We start from the raw sequence: 20,897 nt of genomic DNA, 5'->3' as shown, positions 1-20,897 counted from the left end.
TTCACAGTATAGTTGGAGTAATGACTAGGTGGTTCTAAGACCAACAATAGCATTCTTTCCATAACTTTTCTAGTCAAATTGGCACATTATGACTGAAAGCTTACAACCAATCAGTTTCTCCCTTCTGTTTTCTTATCTGACCTATAAATAAGAAGGAGGGGGTAGCTGATTTGTTGCTAGGATAGTCTCAGCCATCTCTTGGAGACTGTCTCAATCACGAGGACCTTTCTGATCCATTTGTTCACCATGTGCAGTGCAGAGTGAATCCAAGCGCACAGAACCTCCCAGAATCCTTTACTGCACAACCACCGCTATACAGTGTGAAGCAGCCTGCCGGAAAGGCTAGTTCTGACACTCTGGACTTCCTGTGTTTAGTTTGGCCCCACACTGAGCTTCGCCTTATGCAGAAGAGATCTCTTTTTCATACACAGGAGGCCAGTCAATGTGGAACAAAGACAGACAAGACATTAAAACCACTATTTAGTTTGAGTTGCTGTCTGGATCTTTGAACCATTCAGGGTGAGAAAAGGAGATGTTATACACTGAGGCCCAACGGGCGAACACAAGTTTCTCTGTGATGAAGCGATGGTGGTTGCCTCTTCGCCCACGCTCGTTCTGAATGTAAGTGGTGCACTCATCGGAACCTCTGGGCTCATAGTAATGGTACGGCATCTTGTGCTGCCTCTTGCTGATAATGGAAAAAAGAGAAAACAAGTTAATTTTCACTTTTTTTGTAATGTGTATCTCCAGTGATGGAAATAAGATGAACATCGTTCAGTATGGCCATGCTGAAATCCAATTTCCAACAACTTTTTTTGCACTCGTGTCTCCTGCACCCCCACCTCCAAACTAAAGCGCTGACCTCCCATCTCTAAAAATCTATACTCACCTGTGAGGGACTTTACCTTAGAGGTCGTGTGACCCTCCCAATAAAGCCACTCCTCCCTCTTATAGGAAATGATGGGAGGGTCTCACAATCTACTATGACCCAGAGAAAGCATTGCGCCACAACCAAGCATGCTGTGCCTACCACCATCCCGTCAAAGTTAAGAAAGGCTGTTAGAGCCACATCCACTTACAATAACAGTAAAGAGAGGAGAGGAATGCCACAGACGTGCACCACCCCCATGTCTAAAGGGTGGATGGGGGCAGAGGATATGGGCAAATATAAAGAATTCTTGTTCATCAGGTTTTATTAGATCCAAAGAATACACTATAAAACATCTTTGATAGGTGAGACCTTACATTTAGGTTAAGTTCCCCTACATTTCCTACTGCAGGGAGAGCCGTCTCTCAGCTTCTCCCTGTGCCCAGCCAGCGGCATCTCCAGCTTTAGATTTTTGGGAGGCCCAAAGGGGGCACGATGGCTGGCTGGTGGGGCCCATTTCAGTGATCAAAACCGATGATTGTATGGTAAGCTATCCATCCAGATACATTATTATCATACAATCTTGAAAGGATTGTGAGGTATTTATGGTAAATAGATAAAACCCTTGGGCCTACATAGACCCAGGCTGACATGGTAAGTTTCTTTACAGACCCTATTCTGTTCACTGCATGCTGCTGGAAACAGTTTATGTACTGTATGTTACTGAGCGGGGGGGGGGGGGCTGTTAGGGTGGCACTCAGGGGGGCACAGTGATTCCCAGCGGGGGGCCAGTGCCCCAGCATGCCCCAGTGTAGCACCACCCATGCACCCAGCTCACCTCCGCCACAACAATATATACACCTAATCTGAATCATTGCATATCGTTTTAGAAGGCAAGTTAATATTTAGCAATATTTTTTTTTTTTTTTTTATCAGAAGGCTTTTCCGTGACTCTCAGCCCCCTAATCCATCCTAGTGGCTCTGGGTCACCATGAGCTCTCTGTATAAATATTATTCTTTAAGGTATTTACAATAATTCAGCTATAAGTGAGCAAGTGTGATTTCCCATGATTCATCACTCTCAAATATGCAAATCATCTCTTTATTAGAGATGGCCTGAACGGTTCAAATGCGAACTCGACCCGCCCCCTATACTACATCATCGGGCTAAACTTTGACCTTCTGCATCACAGTCAGCAGACACATGGCAGCCAATTAAGCTGCACTCCCTCCTGGAGCCCCCCCCCCCCCCCCCTATTAAAAAAGGCAATGTTCTTGTGATGGGTATTTTTTTCTTTTGTGTGGCCCACTGACACTGCATATACAGCCCTGTCTGTCACAGCTGGCCCTTACTAATTGCTATACTGTGCCAGGACCAGCACATTCAGTGCTTAGTGTGACTGCTGCACATTGTACTATAATACCAGTCACTGCATACCATTCACTGCACCTGTGTGACCGCACGCTGTTTTATATACCAGTCACTGCATACCTTTCACTAAATCTGTGTGACTGCACGCTGTTTTATAAACCAGTCACTGCATACCTTTCACTGAATCTGTGTGACTGCACGCTGTTTTATATACCAGTCACTGCATACCTTTCACTGCATCTGTGTGACCGCACACTGTTTTATATACCAGTAATCAGTGCATCCATTTTCACTGCACCTGTGTGACTGCTGCACATTGTATTATAATACCAGTCACTGCATACCTTTCACTGCACCAGTGTGACTGCACATTGTTATTCCAGCAGTCACTGCATACCTTTCACTGCACTTGTGTGACTGCACATTGTTATTCATACCAGCAGTGCATCCATTTTCACTGCACATTGTTATACCAGCAGTCATACCTTTTCACTGCACCCTTGTGACTGCTGCACATTGTATTATAATACCAGTCACTGCATACCTTTCACTGCACCTGTGTGACTGCACATTGTTATTCCAGCAGTCACTGCATACCTTTCACTGCACCTGTGTGACTGTACATTGTTATACCAGAAGTCACTGCATACCTTTCACTGCACTTGTGTGACTGCACATTGTTATACCAGCAGTCACTGCATACCTTTCACTGCACCTGTGTGACTGCACATTGTTATACCAGCAGTCACTGCATACCTTACACTGCACCTGTGTGACTGCACATTGTTATACCAGCAGTCACTGCATACCTTTTACTGCATCTGTGTGACCGCATATTGTTATACCAGCAGTCACTGCATACCTTTCACTGCACCTGTGTGACTGCACATTGTTATACCAGCAGTCACTGCATACCTTTCACTGCACCTGTGTGACTGCACATTGTTATACCAGCAGTCACTGCATACCTTTCACTGCACCTGTGTGACTGCACATTGTTATACCAGCAGTCACTGCATACCTTTCACTGCACCTGTGTGACTGCACATTGTTATACCAGCAGTTGCTGCATATCTTTCACTGCACCTGTTTGACTGCACATTGTTTTTACAGCAGTCACTCCATACCTTTCACTGCACCTGTGTGACTGCACGCTGTTTTATATACCAGCAGTCAGTGCATCCATTTTCACTGCACCTGTGTGACTACACATTGTTGCTACGGCTGCACTGCGACTGCAACAACAAAACAAAAGGCATGTTCATGTGTCAATTCCCCTTTGTGATCGTTACCTTGCCGCGGTGAAGGGGCTTGCGTATCACAATGGGCCTGATTCACAAAGCGGTGCAAAGTGTTTGCACGCCTGTGAAAACCCCTGTATCACGCCTAAACTCAGTTTAGGCGTGATAAAATGAAACTCGCGCGCAGTTCCGCGCGCAAAACGCAATCGCCCGGCGCACAGTGCAGTTCGCGCGATGTGCCCATTAAAGCCTATGGGCGCTGCGCGCGGAATTGCGCGATTGCGCGCGCAAAACTTTGCGCGCGGGACTTTGCGCGCGATAAAGAGCAAAAGCGGTGCTAACTCAGCTTTGCACGGCTTATCACGCCTAAAGTCTTTTAGGCGTGATAACTGAGTTATCACCGCTTTGTGAATCGAGCCCAATGAAGCAATGACCGGCTATATGAGTGTGTTGGGGGGCACACCTGACCCAAGATAATAAGGTCGTTGCTTCATTGTGGACAGACCAAATTCGATCAGCTGGACAGTCACTGTTATTCTGTCAATGAGCTACCTTAGCCCGACCATATGGGCTTGAAAACCACTGTCTCCTGCACTCTCGCCATGGTGCAAAGTGATTTCTGCCCTTAAAACCCTGCTCTGCGTCAAATCTGTAATTTTCCCCGGGACTTTTGGCGTATATCCCACTCTGCCATGCCCCCCTCCAGGTGTTACACCCCTTGAAACATCTTTTCCATCACTTTTGTGGCCAGAATTAGTGTTTGTAGTTTTGAAAGTTCAACTGCCATTGAAGTCTATTGCGGTTCGCATGGTTCGCGCGAACGCAAACCTTTTCGGAAGTTCGCGTTCGAGGTTTGCGAACCTAAAATCGGAGGATCGAGCCATCTCTAGTCTTTATGACCCTGAAAGCCAGGCACAAGTGCGCAACCGCTGGTGTCTAGCTAGCCCATAGCAAATACATTTTACAGAGCCACAGCAACCCAACATGTAGACAGCCTGTTTCTGACTTTCTGGTCCTTATCGGTGCATGGCAGGAATTGATGCGGCTCTATGGGATAGGGCTGGGCCCAGAACAACAGTGTACCCAGATAGCTCATGGTGACTCAGAACCTCTAGGAGACTATAAGGGCAGGAGCATAACTAAAATGTATAGGGTCCCCCTGCAAAAATGATAGCATAGGCCCCCTTAGTCCCAGAACCCCATGCAGGTCACCTGATCGGGAGCAGGTGAATGGCAGCAGAGAGTTTTCTGCTGTGAAGCAGTGTCTGGAAGTAGGAAAAAATGACAGATGCTCCTGTACACGGTTTTTGTGAGTGAACAGGAAGGTTCGTTAGCTAATTGGCTGCACTTGCGGTTGAGGTGATGGAGGAGGAGGGGCCCTCCGAGCCTCTGGGACCCCCTGTGATGGCAGAGGTTACACGGGTGACTGTTACACCCATGTGTAAGAGGTTAAAAGAGACCAAAAAGCCCTCTTACTGAAAAAAAATGTGATCTTTGCCTTCCTTAAACAGAAGGTATTTACAATAATCCAGCTTTAACCCAATGGCAGCTTCAAACGAGATGCATCATTTGAAGCTGCTTGTGCAGTGTAAACCTCTGACGGGATATCTCGTTTGGCTGCTTAGTGCAGGTAAACAAGTGCCTGGCAGTAAGAAGCTATATTTACCTGCTCCGGACGGCCTCTTCTCTTCTTCCACTGGCGTCTCTGAACTCTTGGCAGGTCTGGGTCCCGCTCACATCAGATCACATGATATGACATGAATCCAGGAGGCCATGCCCATGTCGCTGTTACAGTGCCACCCGGTGATGGAAGAGAGTCTTCCATCACCTCTCTTCCACCACTGGGTGGCGCTGTAACGCTGACACGGTCGCCTGGAACACGATCACATCATTTCATGTGATCGGAACTGAGGAGACCTGCTGGGAGCATGTCATCGCCATGGTGGAGGAAGAAGAAGAAGACGATCCAGCCGTCCAGACAGGTATGTATTTGTGCTCTTTGCCACCACCCCTACCCTGAAACCACATAGCAGCCAAGCCTGGCAGGCTAGGGAAAACAGACTTCCCCAGCGGCAGTTAAAATTCAGTCCTGCAGCCAAATAAAGCTTTACTTTATTTGGCTTCTAAAGGGTTAAAGCGGATATCCAGCCTGAAGATGAAAATGCCGGGGTCCCCATGTAAGAGAAAGTTATATACCTGCGCTGTCTTCTCCCCCGAAGCCGTCCCCGATGACCCCAAATCCGCCGACTTCTGGGTTGTGGCCCCGCCCCCCTGAAACAAAAAAACACCATTCTGTCTTCTCTATGGACAGCGCAGGTCATTATAACTTTCTCTTGCAGGAGGACCCCAACATTTTTCTTTTCAGGCAGGAAATCCACTTTAAGTGAGCAATTGTGGTTTCACACCAGAATATGCATCATGGGAAATCACATTTGCTCACTTAAAGAGGAGCTGTCAGCCAGTGGCGTAGCAATGGGGATAGCCGCCATAGCGTTGCTACGGGGCCCCGCGGCAGCGCTACGTCACAAGGGGCCCGCAGCTGCCCGAGAGGAATTTATTTTTTTTTTGTTTACTTTTTGTTTGGGGCCCCCCTCCTCACCTGGGGTCCCCCCTCCTTTTATCAGCGGCGGGAGGTGAGTCATATACAGAAGGCTCCGTCGGAGTAATCAGCCACTAGAGGTTCAGCTGCCTCCGGGCTACGGTGTCCCCACTGTATTGCTGCTCGCACCGCTTCCTGGTTTATTGCGAGCAGCAATACAGTGGGGACACCGTAGCCCGGAGGCAGCTGAACCTCTAGTGGCTGATTACTCCCACGGAGCCTTCTGTATATGACGCACCTCCCGCCGCTGATAAAAGGAGGGGGGACCCCAGGTGAGGCAGCTACCTCCCCTCCCGCCCGGCTACCTAACTGCCCACTACCCCACCCGGCTACCTAACTGCCCACTACCTAACTGCCCACCCACCCACCCAGCTACCTAACTGCCCACCCACCCACCCAGCTACCTAACTGCCCACCCTCCCACCCGGCTACCTAACTGCCCACCCTCCCACCCGGCTACCTAACTGAGGGTTACCTAACTGAAGGCTACCTAACTGCCCACTCTCCCACCCGACTACCTAACTGCCCACTACCTAACTGCCCACCCGGCTACCTAACTGAGGGCTACCTAACTGAAGGCTACCTAACTGCCCACTCTCCCACCCAGCTACCTAACTGCCCACTCTCCCACCCGGCTACCTAACTGCCCACTACCTAACTGCCCACCCTCCCACCCGGCTACCTAACTGTTCACCCTCCCACCTGGCTACCTAACTGCCCACCCTCCCACCCGGCTACCTAACTGCTCACCCTCCCACCTGGCTACCTAACTGCCCACCCTCCCACCCGGCTACCTAACTGAGGGCTACCTAACTGCCAACCCTCCCACCCGGCTACCTAACTGCCCACCCTCCCACCCGGCTACCTAACTGCCCACTACCTAACTGCCCACCCTCCCACCCGGCTACCTAACTGAGGGTTACCTAACTGAAGGCTACCTAACTGCCCACTCTCCCACCCGACTACCTAACTGCCCACTACCTAACTGCCCACCCGGCTACCTAACTGAGGGCTACCTAACTGAGGGCTACCTAACTGAAGGCTACCTAACTGCCCACTCTCCCACCCGGCTACCTAACTGCCCACTACCTAACTGCCCACCCTCCCACCCGGCTACCTAACTGTTCACCCTCCCACCTGGCTACCTAACTGCCCACCCTCCCACCCGGCTACCTAACTGAGGGCTACCTAACTGCCCACCCTCCCACTCGGCTACCTAACTGCCCACTACCTAACTGCCCACCCTACCACCTGGCTACCTAACTGAGGGCTACCTAACTGAAGGCTACCTAACTGCCCACTCTCCCACCCGGCTACCTAACTGCCCACTCTCCCACCCGGCTACCTAACTGCCCACTACCTAACTGCCCACCCTCCCACCCAGCTACCTAACTGCTCACCCTCCCACCTGGCTACCTAACTGCCCACCCTCCCACCCGGCTACCTAACTGCCCACCCTCCCACCCGGCTACCTAACTGCCCACCCTCCCACCCGGCTACCTAACTGCTCACCCTCCCACCTGGCTACCTAACTGCCCACCCTGCCACCCGGCTACCTAACTGCCTACCCTGCCACCCAGCTACCTAACTGCCCACCCGGCTACCTAACTGCCCACCTGGCTACCTAACTGCCCACCCTCCCACCCGGCTACCTAACTGCCCACCCGGCTACCTAACTGCCCACCCAGCTACCTAGCTGCCCACCTGGCTACCTATCTGCCTACCCTGCCACCCAGCTACCTAACTGCCCACCCAGCTACCTAATTGCCTACCCTGCCACCCAGCTACCTAACTGCCCACCCGGCTACCTAACTGCCCACCCTGCCACCCGGCTACCTAACTTCCCACCCGGCTACCTAACTGCCCACCTTTCTACCTAACTTCCCACCCGGCTACCTAACTGCCCACCTTTCTACCTAACTTCCCACCCAGCTACCTAACTGCCCACCCGTCTACCTATCTGGCTACCCTCCCACTCGTCTACCTATCTCCCTACCCTCCCACCCAGCTACCTAACTGCCTACCCAGTGCATTGCCTGCACCGCAAATAGTGTGCCAGCCTGCCCAACCACCCTCCCTCCAGGTAATTAATGTTAGCCCACTATAGACCTAACTACATATACTGCATTTTGTGGGGAAATCTGGCGACAATCTGGTTGCATTTTGTGGGGAAATCTGCTGACAATCTGGTTGCATATTGTGTGGAAATCTGCCGACAATCTGGTTGCATATTGTGTGGAAATCTGCCGACAATCTGGTTGCATATTGTGTGGAAATCTGCCGACAATCTGGTTGCATATTGTGTGGAGATCTGCCGACAATCTGGTTGCATATTGTGTGGAAATCTGCCGACAATCTGGTTGCATATTGTGTAGAAATCTGCCGACAATCTGGTTGCATATTGTGTGGAAATCTGCCGACAATCTGGTTGCATTTTGTTGGGAAATCTGCCGACAATCTGGTTGCATTTTGTTGGGAAATCTGCTGACAATCTGGTTGCATTTTGTAGGGAAATCTGCCGACAATCTGGTTGCATTTTGTAGGGAAATCTGCCGACAATCTGGTTGCATATTGTAGGGAAATCTGCCGACAATCTGGTTGCATATTGTAGGGAAATCTGCCAACAATCTATTTGCATATTGTAGGGAAATCTGCCGACAATCTGGTTGCATATTGTAGGGAAATCTGCCGACAATCTGGTTGCATTTTGTGGGGAAATCAGATTGCCCCAGAAAATGTTTGGGTGGGAGGTCCGAGGTCCGTGGGGTTGGAAGGTCGTGGGGGGAGGGGGGCCCATAATTTTTTTTTGCTATGGGGCCCAGTCATTTCTAGCTACGCCCCTGCTGTCAGCCATACTATCTCAGAAAAAAAACATATATAAGTAGATAAATACTTGCTCTGCTTACATAACATGTGTATTGCACTGTCCACATTTGATTTTAGTGATTTTTCTACAGTAAAAAATAAAAGAGAGAAAATCCTTCTTAGCATTTCCCATTTTAAAGGGACACTTAAGTCAAACAAAAAAAATGAGTTTTACTCACCTGGGGCTTCCAATAGCCCCCTGCAGCTTTCCGGTGCCCTCGCCGTCTCCCTCCGATCCTCCTGGCCCCGCCAGCAGCCACTTCCTGTTTCGGTGACAGGAGCTGGCAGGCTGGGGACGCGAGTGATTCTTCGCGTTCCTGGCCACAATAGCGCCATCTATGCTGCTATAGCATATATCATATACCATATAGCAGCATAGAGGGTTCTAATGTGTCTGGGAACGCTAACCGCGGGACTTTGTGCGCCAGCACTGCTTATTACGACCTAACTGACTTTGGGTGTGATAGAGGGCTTTTCACAAGCGTGCTAACAGTTAGCACCGCTTTGTGAATCAAGCCTAATACCCGATAGTTAGTCTTTAAAGCGGAATTATTGAACATTTTGAGAAAAGTTTTTTGTTTCTTTTAAATCAAAAATAGTTACATTTATTTTTTTATAGAGTCAAGTTTTTTGCCACTGGGAAACTCCACAGCGTGTCAGATGATGACACGTGTGGGGTTAAAAACACTGCCATTTAATTGCACCCAAAATGCACTCGTGGCTGACAAGCGTGCAGTTCCGTGAGAGAAAGGCCTTAAAATGACTTAAAAATCTATTTGATTTATTGAGATTTCAATGTTCCAGCTCTTTCATTCAATAAAACATTTGGTTGAGAATAATCACAGCTTTTCAATTGTAGTTAAATTGAACCAGAGACAAAGCACCCTCATGTATTTTACCATATATTACTATGGGAACTTTAGAGAAAACACCTACCCTGCTCTCTGTTTCATTTTTCACTGCTCAGCCTGCTTCTAATCAGCTCTGATAAAATCCCTCACTGAGCATTCAGTCTGGCTTTGCTCAGGAATCATTATATCTGAGTCTGTCTTCTCTGATATATTTTCAAGCCCAAGCCTGCCCCCTTCTGGCTCTGCTATAATGACTCAGCTATAATGATTCCTGAGCAAAGCCAGACTGAATGCACAGTCGGGTATTTTATCAGGGCTGATAACAAGCAGGCTTAGCAGTGAAGAATGAAACAGAGAGCAGGGTAGGTGTTTACTGTCATATTCCCATTGATATAGTAAAATACATGAGGGTGCTTCGTCTCTGGTTCACTTTACCTTGACAGTTTGATTTTGCTCTGCTTATGGAATGAATTATATGAAATATTCACAATTGAAACATATGTGGCCAGCATTAGAAAGTGGTGTGAGGCTACATTCACTGCCTTATAGCGCAGCTTACCGCACTGCAATGCTAATCCTATGGGATATTCACAGTGCGACGTTAGCGTCGCATTGTAACGTTATGTTAGCGCACTGCTGCAGTGCGTTACCTCTAAATGCACATGTTACCAGGTACAGGAAAGCATACTTTTCATTGCCTGTATGCTTTACTCTACCTACTGTATGCAACGGTAATGCAGCGTTAATTGTGCGTTAATACCTTTTGGTTTGCCTTGCATTGTAATGCTGCGTTGTGACATTAATGATGCATTACAGTGCAACGTCCCACTGTGAATAAGCCCTCAAACTCAAAATTTCATCTCTGCTCTAGAAGATTAAACCAGGCATATGAACTTCTAGAAAAACAAGAAATACTGGTATAAAGTTACTGGAAGAGTTAATAATGCAAAGTTTCATTTCACTCTAAAGCTAATTGTTAAAATCTCGTAAACACATACAAGGACTGTCGTTTGGCAGAAATTGGGATAGACTTCTCAGGTGACAGTTCAGGGCCTTATGCTGTACAGACATGTTGTTAGTGTAGGTAGGTAGATTTGGATTACCGGCGCAATGTTATGAGATTATTCTGTGTTTACTGCTTGCAGATCAATCAAAGCAGGAAGCCTCCTGTAAACAGGAAGGAGCTTCTCTTCTTTGTCTGATCCAGACATGGGCGGTTCTTCCATGAAGCAACGTGAATCATGTGCTTCAGGGTGGCAACCCTTAGAGGGCTGCAATAGGCGGCTTCCCTGCTCAAATGTCCCCCTGCTCATACGCATCTCACCCTTCCTAGATGAGCAGCACTGATTCACTCGCCTGCTCTCAGGGATCCAGCGATCCCTTCCAGTGTCTTGTATCCATGGCTACAGCAGTGCCTCATGTGACCTGTTACGTGTTGCTGGGTCACATGAGCATTACTTCCTGTGATCTGGGGTTTTTTTTTGTTGTTTTTGTTTCAACAGGTAAATAGCCCTCATTGTTGTGCATGCTTGTAGACTCGTAGAGTTGTTAATTTTTATTTCAAAGCCCCATAGAGGGACTGTATATATACACAATATTTACACAATTATTTACCATTTTTTAAAAAAATAAATAATGCATAAAATATTTTGTGAAAGACATAATTTTTATTGGGATGGGGGTTGACTCATTGTTTGTATCATTTTATACTAAAAGGTTTCGATAAATTGGCTGGGCAGTGTAATGGTTAAGGGCTCTGCATCTGACACAGGAGACCTGGGTTTGAATCTCGGCTCTGCCTGTTCGGTAAGCCAGCACCTATTCAGTAGGAGACCTTGGGCAAGTCTCCCTAACACTGCTACTGCCTATAGAGCGCACACTAGTGGCTACAGCTCTGGCGCTTTGAGTCCGCCAGGAGAAAAGCGCAATATAAATGTTCTGTATTTGTAAAAAAAAACAAAAAACTTTACATAGTGTGCAAGGAAACTCCCTACTGCAGCATTTCAGAAAGCCTCTCTTTCTATGTGAATTACAGCTGCGTGCTTGTGCCTAGTCTAAACCACTCCCCTACGGTCACATGGAAGCACAGAAGAAGAGTGATGACTGTGTCAGCTGAAGCCACGCCTCCATGCTGGCTGATAGCCTATCACATCTGTCAGTCTCTAGCGGTGGGGAAAGGCATGAGGTTGACTTGGGTGGTGAGCAGACAGTGATGGGTTGCGGATTAGTAGATGAGGCTCTATGAATAAGTGCAGCAGGTATTTTGGATTTTTATTTTTCCGAACACTGGGACACTTTTTTTTTGTTTTTTTTTCATGATTAATTCGAGATAATGTTCTACTAAATACATATAAATTAAATTGCCTGAACTTTAGCTTTAAAGAGGAACTGTAGTTAAAATAATGTAATGAATAATAATATTTTTTTACAATATTCATTTTCTAAATTATCTAGTCTGTGCTTGGCCATCATAAAATCTTTCTTTCCTCTCTCCGATTTAGATTTTAAAATGTATCACAGGTGGCGACATCTTTAGCCCTGTCAGAGGCAGCTCTGCGGAATGTTCGTTTACTGAGAGTTCCAAAGCCAGTGAAAATACACCTGGGCCCATATGTAATTAACTTTTTCTCCTGAGTTTTCTCCTACGCGATATCTTTAAACTCGTCAATAAAATTCCTTTTAAATCACCAGCAAGAAAATACTTAAAGAGAACCAGAGCTAAAGTAAAGAAAAGATTCTATACATGCCTGGGGCTTCCTCCAGCCCCATACGCGCTGATCAATCCCACGCCGCCATCCACCGCTGCCCGCAACTAGGAGAACCGGCTCCACGCTGTTCCGTCAGTCGGAGCCAGTCTAGCGTAGCAGAAGTGCGTTCTTTGCGTATCTCTGCAGCAGCCGCTGGAGAGATACGTAGAGGGCGCACTTCTCCAGCGTAGCCCGGCTCCGATGACGTCAGTGACAGGAGCCGGTTCTCGTAGATGCGGGCAGCGGTGGATGGCGGTGTGGGATTGATCAGCGCGTATGGGGCTGGAGGAAGCCCCAGGCATGTATAGAATCTTTTCTTTACTTTAGCTCTGGTTCCCTTTAAGATAGTTGATAGTACTTTTCTACCTACTTTTTGGTACTAAATTTTACCTACTTTTTGGTTATTCTAAATAGAAGATGAAAAATTATCTCTTAGGGGAAAACATAGAACTGCATATGGGCCCTGGTCTCCTAGGATGCTCTGGGAGGAGAATTCCATATAGCTAAACAGCCTGGGCTTAAACATCACTGGGAGAGCGGGATTACATACCAACATACAGCAATATATATAGATATAGAGAGTGTTTCTGCTGGTGAGACCAGGAAAATTACCATAAAAGTGGGCATCCTGAATAATTTACAGCATTCTACTATGTGTCACTACAGTGCCCACTTAAAGGACTTACGAGGCGAATTGCTTAAAAAAAGTTATGTACCTCATTGCTAAAGCAGACCTCAGGGCAGACGAACAGCACCTTCCTTTTCACTATCAGGTGCTTTATCCTTCTAATCCAGGTTACATTGCAGCTCCCGACCCTCCTCAGGGTCGCCCGAGCAGAATCGCCGCTTTAAAAATCTAACTCCTACGCAGCTTGCATAGCCGTGGCTGCTCAGGACTACAGCCCCGCTCGTGTCCGCCCTCACTCCGTGCGCTCTATTATACGTCATGTGGGCGGCTCCACATGACCACCCACATGACGAACTACACTGCCAGCCAGCCGCGCCCCCTCCGCAGAGAATACAAGCGCTGAGCGAGTGAGTACCTGCTCGCTCAGCGCTTGTATTCTCTGTCGAGGGGGCGCGGCTGGCTGGCAGTGTAGTTCGTCATGTGGGTGGTCATGTGGAGCCGCCCACATGACGTATAATAGAGCGCACGGAGTGAGGGCGGACACGAGCGGGGCTGTAATCCTGAGCAGCCACGGCTATGCAAGCTGCGCAGGAGTTAGATTTTTAAAGCGGCGATTCTGCTCGGGCGACCCTGAGGAGGGTCGGGAGCTGCAATGTAACCTGGATTAGAAGGATAAAGCACCTGATAGTGAAAAGGAAGGTGCTGTTCGTCTGCCCTGAGGTCTGCTTTAGCAATGAGGTACATAACTTTTTTTAAGCAATTCGCCTCGTAAGTCCTTGAAGGATCGGGGGAATTTTCAGTGATCTGTGCTGGGTGGGCTCTTCAGCCCCCAGCACAGATCGTGTGGCAGGCAGGGCGATCAGACTTCCCCCCTTTTTTTCCCCACTAGGGGGATGTCCTGCTGGGGGGGTGTGATCGACGCCGGCTTGCTGTGCCTAGCGGGGGCTCCTCAAAGCCCCCCTCCGCAGCGCTATTCCCCCCTCCCTCTCCTTCCCTCCCTCTCCTCCTCAGAATAGGCGTTACAGGACAGCGATCTGTCCTGTACCGCCTCTGATAGGCTTCAGCCTATCAGATGCCGGCGATCCCCAGCCAATCAGAGGCCGGGGATCGCCGATCTCCTTTACGGCGTGATTTCTTCCCAGTGTGTTTACATTTCGCCTGCGAGCCGCGATCGGAGGTTCGCAGGCTGTTCGCGGAGACTCCCTCCGTGAACTGACAGGAAACGGCCGTTCGAACGAGCGGCCGTTTCCATGGAAACACCACTGCGACCAGCCGCCGCCTATCGGCGTTGGCTGGTCGTTAAGTGGTTAAGCTCACTTTGAAGTGACTTACCCCACACCAGCTACTGATAAATGGTGGTAACCCCAACAGCAGTCATTCATAAGATCACAGGGGCGTAGCAATAGGGGGTGCAGGGGTAGCGACCGCATTGGGGCCCTTATTCCTCAATAATCACTTCTATAGATACTTTTAATAGTGGTAATCATTAACAAACTGTTCCCCATCCTCTGACGCTGTGGTTGCCATTGGCAGGTTTTGGTGCGCTGTATCAATTGTTATGTATAGAGTGCTTGGGGGTACCCATTGTAAAACTTGCACCGGGGCCCACAGCTCCTTTAGCTATGCCACTGTACAGAACACCTAGTCCACAGCCAGAACCAAGCTTATGAGGAACCCCATATTGATGTGTAATGTACAGCACTGATAGAGCAAGCTAGAGAAACATATCACCTGCAGTAGTTCGGGGGCACCATTCCGTATACATGGACATTATTACACAGCTCCACTGCGATCACCATGGTAAACCAGCCAGTGCTGAGCCAGGAGTGAGACTTCTCCCTGCAGAGAAAGAGATCCACAGTTACTGAACAGTCATGACATACTGATATGGTGAAACTCAACTTAGATCGATGTGTGTAGAAGGACTCCTGCAGTGTGGCAGTTTGGGCGCCCACTAGCACAGGAAGTTTGGGCGCCCATTAGCGCAGGAAGTTTGGGCGCCCACTAGCGCAGGCAATTTGGGCGCCCACTAGCGTTGGAAGTTTGGGCGCCGCCATAGGTACCTGTAGAATTCAACATTGAACTGTAATTTGGGCTCAATCAGTGGCGTCACTAGGGGGGTGCAGTAGGTGCGGACCGCACCAGGTTTCACCAGCAGAGGGGGTGACACCAAGCTCCAGGCTAAGGCAGAGTGGAGTAAGGCTATGTAAATACAGACCAGGCTAGTGCCTGCAGTATGTCTCCCTCCTGCTCTTCTCCCTTCTTGCTGTTCCCTGTTGAGATGACAACAGAGTTCAGATTCCACCAGGGCCACGTGATGATCCTCTTAACATCCCACCATAACAAGCAGTGTTACTACCTGGTGGGGTTGGAGGTTCATGAGTTTCCGCACTGGGTGACACTTACCCTAGTGGCGCCTCTGGGCTCAATGCCATTATTTCTATAGATGCAGTTACTTTGTGTGTGAGGAGGGGGAGGGTTAGGGGTCAGGTAGGTAGTTTGAATGGGAGGGGGTTTAGGGTTAGGCATCGGGTAGGTAGTTTGTGCGCGGGGGGAGGAGAAGTTAGTGTTAGACATCAAGTAGGACGTGTGTGTGTGGGGGGGGGGGGGGGGTTAATATTAGGCATCGTTTAGGTTAGGCATCGGGGGGAGGGTTCTGTGTGAGAGTAGGCTTAGGTTTAGCCATAGTAAAATATTGGTATTTAATACCGCAATTCTACACTTTAATAGTGAAATCTTGGTATTAAATACCGATATTTTACTATCGGCATTACTGGCTGCCCAAATTTCTGTGCATTTTTTTTCGATACATACGGTACCTATTCTTGGTGGGTTTAATCACTGTCTGTGTCTGAAAGATTTCCCATCTTGTCCTATCCCTATCCCCGGGACCTCAGTGGAGATTTGTGGCTTTACTAGGAAAACTTGTAGTCTCAGGTACAGGAGGAAGTAGTGCACAGCAATAAAGACTACAGCGGTTTGCAAGGATAATTCTTTCCTGAAAACATGCGTAATCCAAAGCACACTTTTTCCAAACCAGATTGCCCCATAAGGATTAATGGAAACTCAGATGATTTGTTCTACAATCCCAGGCCTGGCCTGCCCATGATGCCATGTGAGGCGACTTCCTCAGACGGCAGAAGTCTGGGGGCAGCACCAGGCAGAAACAGAAAGTAAAGAGAGTGCCTGGCCAACCTATACTGGGGGCAACTGTACCTGGCCAACCTCTACTGGGGGCAACTGTACCTGGCTAACCTATACTGGGGGCAAATGTACCTGGCTAACCTATACTCAGGGCAACTGTATCTGGCTAACCTATACTGGGGGCAACTGTACCTGGCTAACCTATACTGGGGGCAAATGTACCTGGCTAACCTATACTGGGGGCAACTGTACCTGGCTAACCTATACTGGGGGCAACTGTACCTGGCTAAACTATACTGGGGGCAAATGTACCTGGCTAACCTATACTGGGGGAAACTGTACCTGGCTAGCCTATACTGTGGGCAACTGTACCTGGCCAACCTATACTGGGGGCAACTGTACCTGGCTAACCTATACTGGGGGCAAATGTACCTGGCTAACCTATACTGGGGGCAACTGTACCTGGCTAACCTATACTGGGGGCAACTGTACCTGGCTAACCTATACTGGGGGCAAATGTACCTGGCTAGCCTATACTGGGGGCAACTGTACGTGGCTACCAATACTGGGGGCACTTATAGCTGGCTATCTACCTATACTGAAGGTGTTTTTGGGGGGCTCACCACAGTTATAACGTGCGGTGCAAATTGTCAGGTGCTGTGCGACCATTCCAATTCGGAAGGGGGAGGGGGGGAGCATCCTCACAAGTTTGCCTCAGGCAGAAAAAAGTCTAAAACCAGCCCTGGCCAATCCCAAAACATTACTAGAAAGATATTTCATACAAAGTACTGTACCGTATAAAGTAAAAATGCACACAGTAAAACAAATTAACCTGCGTTACTTTTGTAAGGAATTGTGGCTGGTGGAGATGAAAGGATGAGCGTTATTTTGTAGGAAGACTTTCACTATAACTAAAGGTGGCTATACATCTTTAGATTTGGTCGGCTGATCGGTCATACGATTCGATAATTATTATTGAATCATATGAAAATCAGTGCTGCCAAAAGCATTCCCGTTCGACGAAGCCACCAATTTCGGGCCAAATTTGGTCGCATGTATCAATTGGTTATGCTGGAAAAACTCGGGCCAACGTGCTAGATCGGGCGCAGCGGTAACGGCGTGCGATAATTGCAAACGACGAATGCTATGGAACCCCCTGACAGCTTCCCCCCCTAATGTACATGTACCCCTCCTTAGTAACCTGCATTAGTACTTTGCCTGGCGCCATTCTCTGCTGTGTCCGCACTCCTCTCCATGTGGTGACGTCGCACATGCGCCCCTTATGCAGTACGCTGGCAACCCCGTGTGGCGCAATCGCGGAAGAGGAGTCTGGACTGGCGGCGGACGGCGGCAGGCAAAGTATTAATGCAGAGACAGGGGAGGGGCACAGGGGTTTACATGAACAGGAAGTAGCGAGGTTGCATCACAAGGCCGATTGCTGAAAGATTTCATGCTAAAATTGATCGGAAATCATCCTGCGTTTTATGTCGGCCAACAGATCTCAATCCGATTTGATCAGAGAGATATCTATCTATTGGTCGATTGGCCGCCAAAATCGATAGCGTCGCGCTTTGTCACGCATGAGTGGCCTGGCCATACGCACTTCTCTCATGCTCCCGTGGCGGTGCTACTCCTACCGGGCAGTACTGCAGGGGACAGGAGCCACCCAGGGAGACAGTGAGGGACCGTCTTAAGGGGGCTTAAAGAGGAACTTTATAACGTAGCGTATAACGTAATAAATAAATTGCTTCATTTTTACAATAATTATGTATAAATGGTTTAGTCAGTGTTTTCCCATTGTAAAATCTTTCCTCTCCCATTCCTACATTCTGACATTTATCACATGGTGACATTTTTACTGCTGGCAGGTGATGTCAGTGGAAGGAGATGCTGCTTGCTTTTTTAGCAGTTGGACTCAGCTTTAAACAGCTATTTCCCACAATGCAATGAGGTTCACAGACTGGAAAAAGTCAGGTCCATGGTCCTGACATCACACTGTGGGAGGGGTTTCACCACAATATCAGCCATACAGAGACCCCTGATGATTTGTTTGTGAAAAGGAAAAGATTTCTCATGGGAAAGGCGGCATCAGCTACTGATTGGGATGAAGTTCAATTCTTGGTTACAGTTTCTCAAATCCCAAGTAAGTATAGAAGCTGAGATGTCTGTCATCTCCGGTTCACATGAATTAAATAACAGTACCTGTTCAAGTTTAATTTGGGGTGCACATACAGCATGTCTGGATCTATACATTACAATGTCCAGTTATATTTCCCGTTGGGCTCTTGTAGGGCTGACTTTACATCTCATTAGTCTGCAGGTGCTAATAAATGTGCACTTTAAACCCTGCCTATCCATCATTGCAACACCCCAAGTTAAATCCCAAATTCTACCCCCACAGATTATTGTGGTACCTAGATTATCAGTCAAATTTCTCATTATCTTTGCTAACTATAGTAGTAATCTCCGCACTTGTCTTATTTGAGCAGTTTTGTTTTAACATGTTTGAATCTAGTATTGATTAGGGAATGGTCAGTGAGATGCAAATAATTTCAGATTGATGTATGATTATGCAAATTAATTATGCAAATATATGTAGTTTGAAAATGCACCAATTTGATTCCTCCTCGGTGAGATTCAATTGGTCTGTTTTCAGGGTGCAGAATTTTGCATACAAACGACGTCGGCCATAACATGAATCCATCAGAATTTTTTGGTTCAGGTGGCAAAATCTAGAGGGGCAGCACTGGGGACATATTAACATAAGAAAAGAGTTGCAAGAAAAATGTAAGCCGTCTGTTTTTGTCTAATGAAACCAACTTCTGATTAATATTTCTGAGTAGCTAAACATAAGTAGCTGTCAGTCAGAGCAGAGGCCTGAAGTGGCCAATCAGAAGCATGTTACACAAAGGCCAATTATAGCACTTCTGATTCTGGAAGTGGTCACATTATGCACAGCACAATTACAGAAGTGTTCCTGCCCAGATAAAGGCTCAGAGGTTGTACAAGCACCACTAATGATTCTAAAGCACGCACCGTACAGTCTTCAGTGTACAATCTTGTTCAGTCTAATGCTGGGTACACACGATGAGATTTCCCGTTCGATTCCCGGATCGATTCGATTAAATCAAACATGTTCGATTGGATTTCGATCGTTTTTTCCGTCGATTTTGCATACCTATCATGAAAAAATCGATCGAAATCCAATCGAACATGTTTGATTTAATCGAATCGATCCGGGAATCGAACGGGAAATCTCATCGTGTGTACCCAGCATAAAGCCCCATCTACACGATACGATTCTTTGTACGATTCGATTACGATTCTATTTACGATCAGATTAAATCCGACATGTCCGATCAGGATTCAATTCAATTCGATTTACCATTGTTTTGCAATGGCAAATCGAATTGAATCGAATCGAATCTCGATCGGACATGTTGGATTTAATCGGATCGTATAAAGAATCTTAATCGAATCGTACAAAGAATTGTACACGGGGACAAGGGAAGCCTCTAGGATCCAAAGGCTTCCCCCTCCCGAGGTGAGTACCCCTATGGGCACTTTTCTTCACTTTAAAGTCAATGGGAATCGACTTCCCCCAAAAAATCAATCAGATACTTTCCTAAGGAGGTGGAAGGCTCTGAGTCCTAAAGAGCTTTCCCGCTCCTCTCCCGGTCCCCTCATTGCGGCGATAGCTTCCCTGTTTGTATCCCCCACGGAAGGAGGTTTTGGAAGTCTTTTGGGAGCTAAGTCCTCTAGAAGACAGGTGCCTGTGTGAGCATGCAAGAGATAGTGCTCATGCAAGCGCAGTACTGTCTCATCATGTCACATGTCACTTCGGGTATCCTTTAAAGCTTCAGTGGCCTAAATGGAAACAAATTGCCTGGTCACTAGCGGGGTGTAAGCCTACGGTCCTGAAGAGGTTAAGGCTAGTTTTACAGGGAGCCAATTAACTTATGAGTTATTTTTTTTTTACATTTTAACGGGGCCCCAGACAAGGTGGTAGATTTTGGGGCCCCTTGGGGTCCTCATCCACTGAAAACTGATAGGGGAAGAGAAAGTCCTCTAGCAATCAATGTTCAATGAATGAAAAGTCAATTGAGAGGGTGTTTTTGTTTATTTATTATTCTATCAACTCCAATGTCTAATCTGTTAAAGGAAATTAATAGAGTTTGTCCAGCTTTATAATACATACAGTAAAGTTAGGCAGGGCCGGTTCTAGTGACAATGGGGCCCCAGGGCAAAATTAGTCTGGGGGCCCCCAACAAACACCCCCTATACAAAAAGCAGAATAAATTAAGGTCCCTTTGTTGCAGCCAAAATTCCCTCCTGGGCCCCTGAGATGGCTCCTGACCCTCCCTCCAAATCCCCTCCCAGCTTAACTATGCTTCCTGGGGCCCCTGCAGAGTCTTTGGCAGTATAGTGTCTCAGCTGCCTGCCAGCACAGGTGAGACACTACTCCAAAAACTCTGCAAAGGCCCTCGGGGAGAAAGAGTTAGGATGGGGAGACACCTTGGGGGCCACTACCGGCTCTGGGGCCCTGGGGCAATTGCCCCCTTTGCCTCTATGGTTGCGCCGG

General features: G+C 47.9%; 1 protein-coding gene across 6 annotated transcripts in view; it reads right to left on the bottom strand.

Annotated features, from left to right (window-relative positions):
• Window positions 1-467: 467 nt before the first annotated feature.
• The window catches only part of ST6GALNAC6 (ST6 N-acetylgalactosaminide alpha-2,6-sialyltransferase 6), an 83,741-nt gene continuing 63,311 nt past the window's right edge, over window positions 468-20,897 (bottom strand). For all 6 annotated transcript variants that reach the window (XM_068248536.1, XM_068248542.1, XM_068248540.1 and 3 more), the window contains 2 exons: window positions 14,903-15,010; window positions 468-688 (listed from right to left, as the gene is read on the bottom strand). In XM_068248536.1, coding sequence (XP_068104637.1) covers window positions 481-688; window positions 14,903-15,010 — 316 coding nt within the window. In that variant the 3' untranslated portion in view covers window positions 468-480. The remainder of the gene's footprint in view (window positions 689-14,902; window positions 15,011-20,897) is intronic.

The sequence above is a fragment of the Hyperolius riggenbachi genome, chromosome 8, assembly GCF_040937935.1.
Source record: "Hyperolius riggenbachi isolate aHypRig1 chromosome 8, aHypRig1.pri, whole genome shotgun sequence".
Taxonomy (NCBI): Eukaryota; Metazoa; Chordata; class Amphibia; order Anura; family Hyperoliidae; genus Hyperolius; species Hyperolius riggenbachi.
Note: the sequence above shows the minus strand (reverse complement) of the source record. Positions and strands in the feature narration are given on the sequence as shown.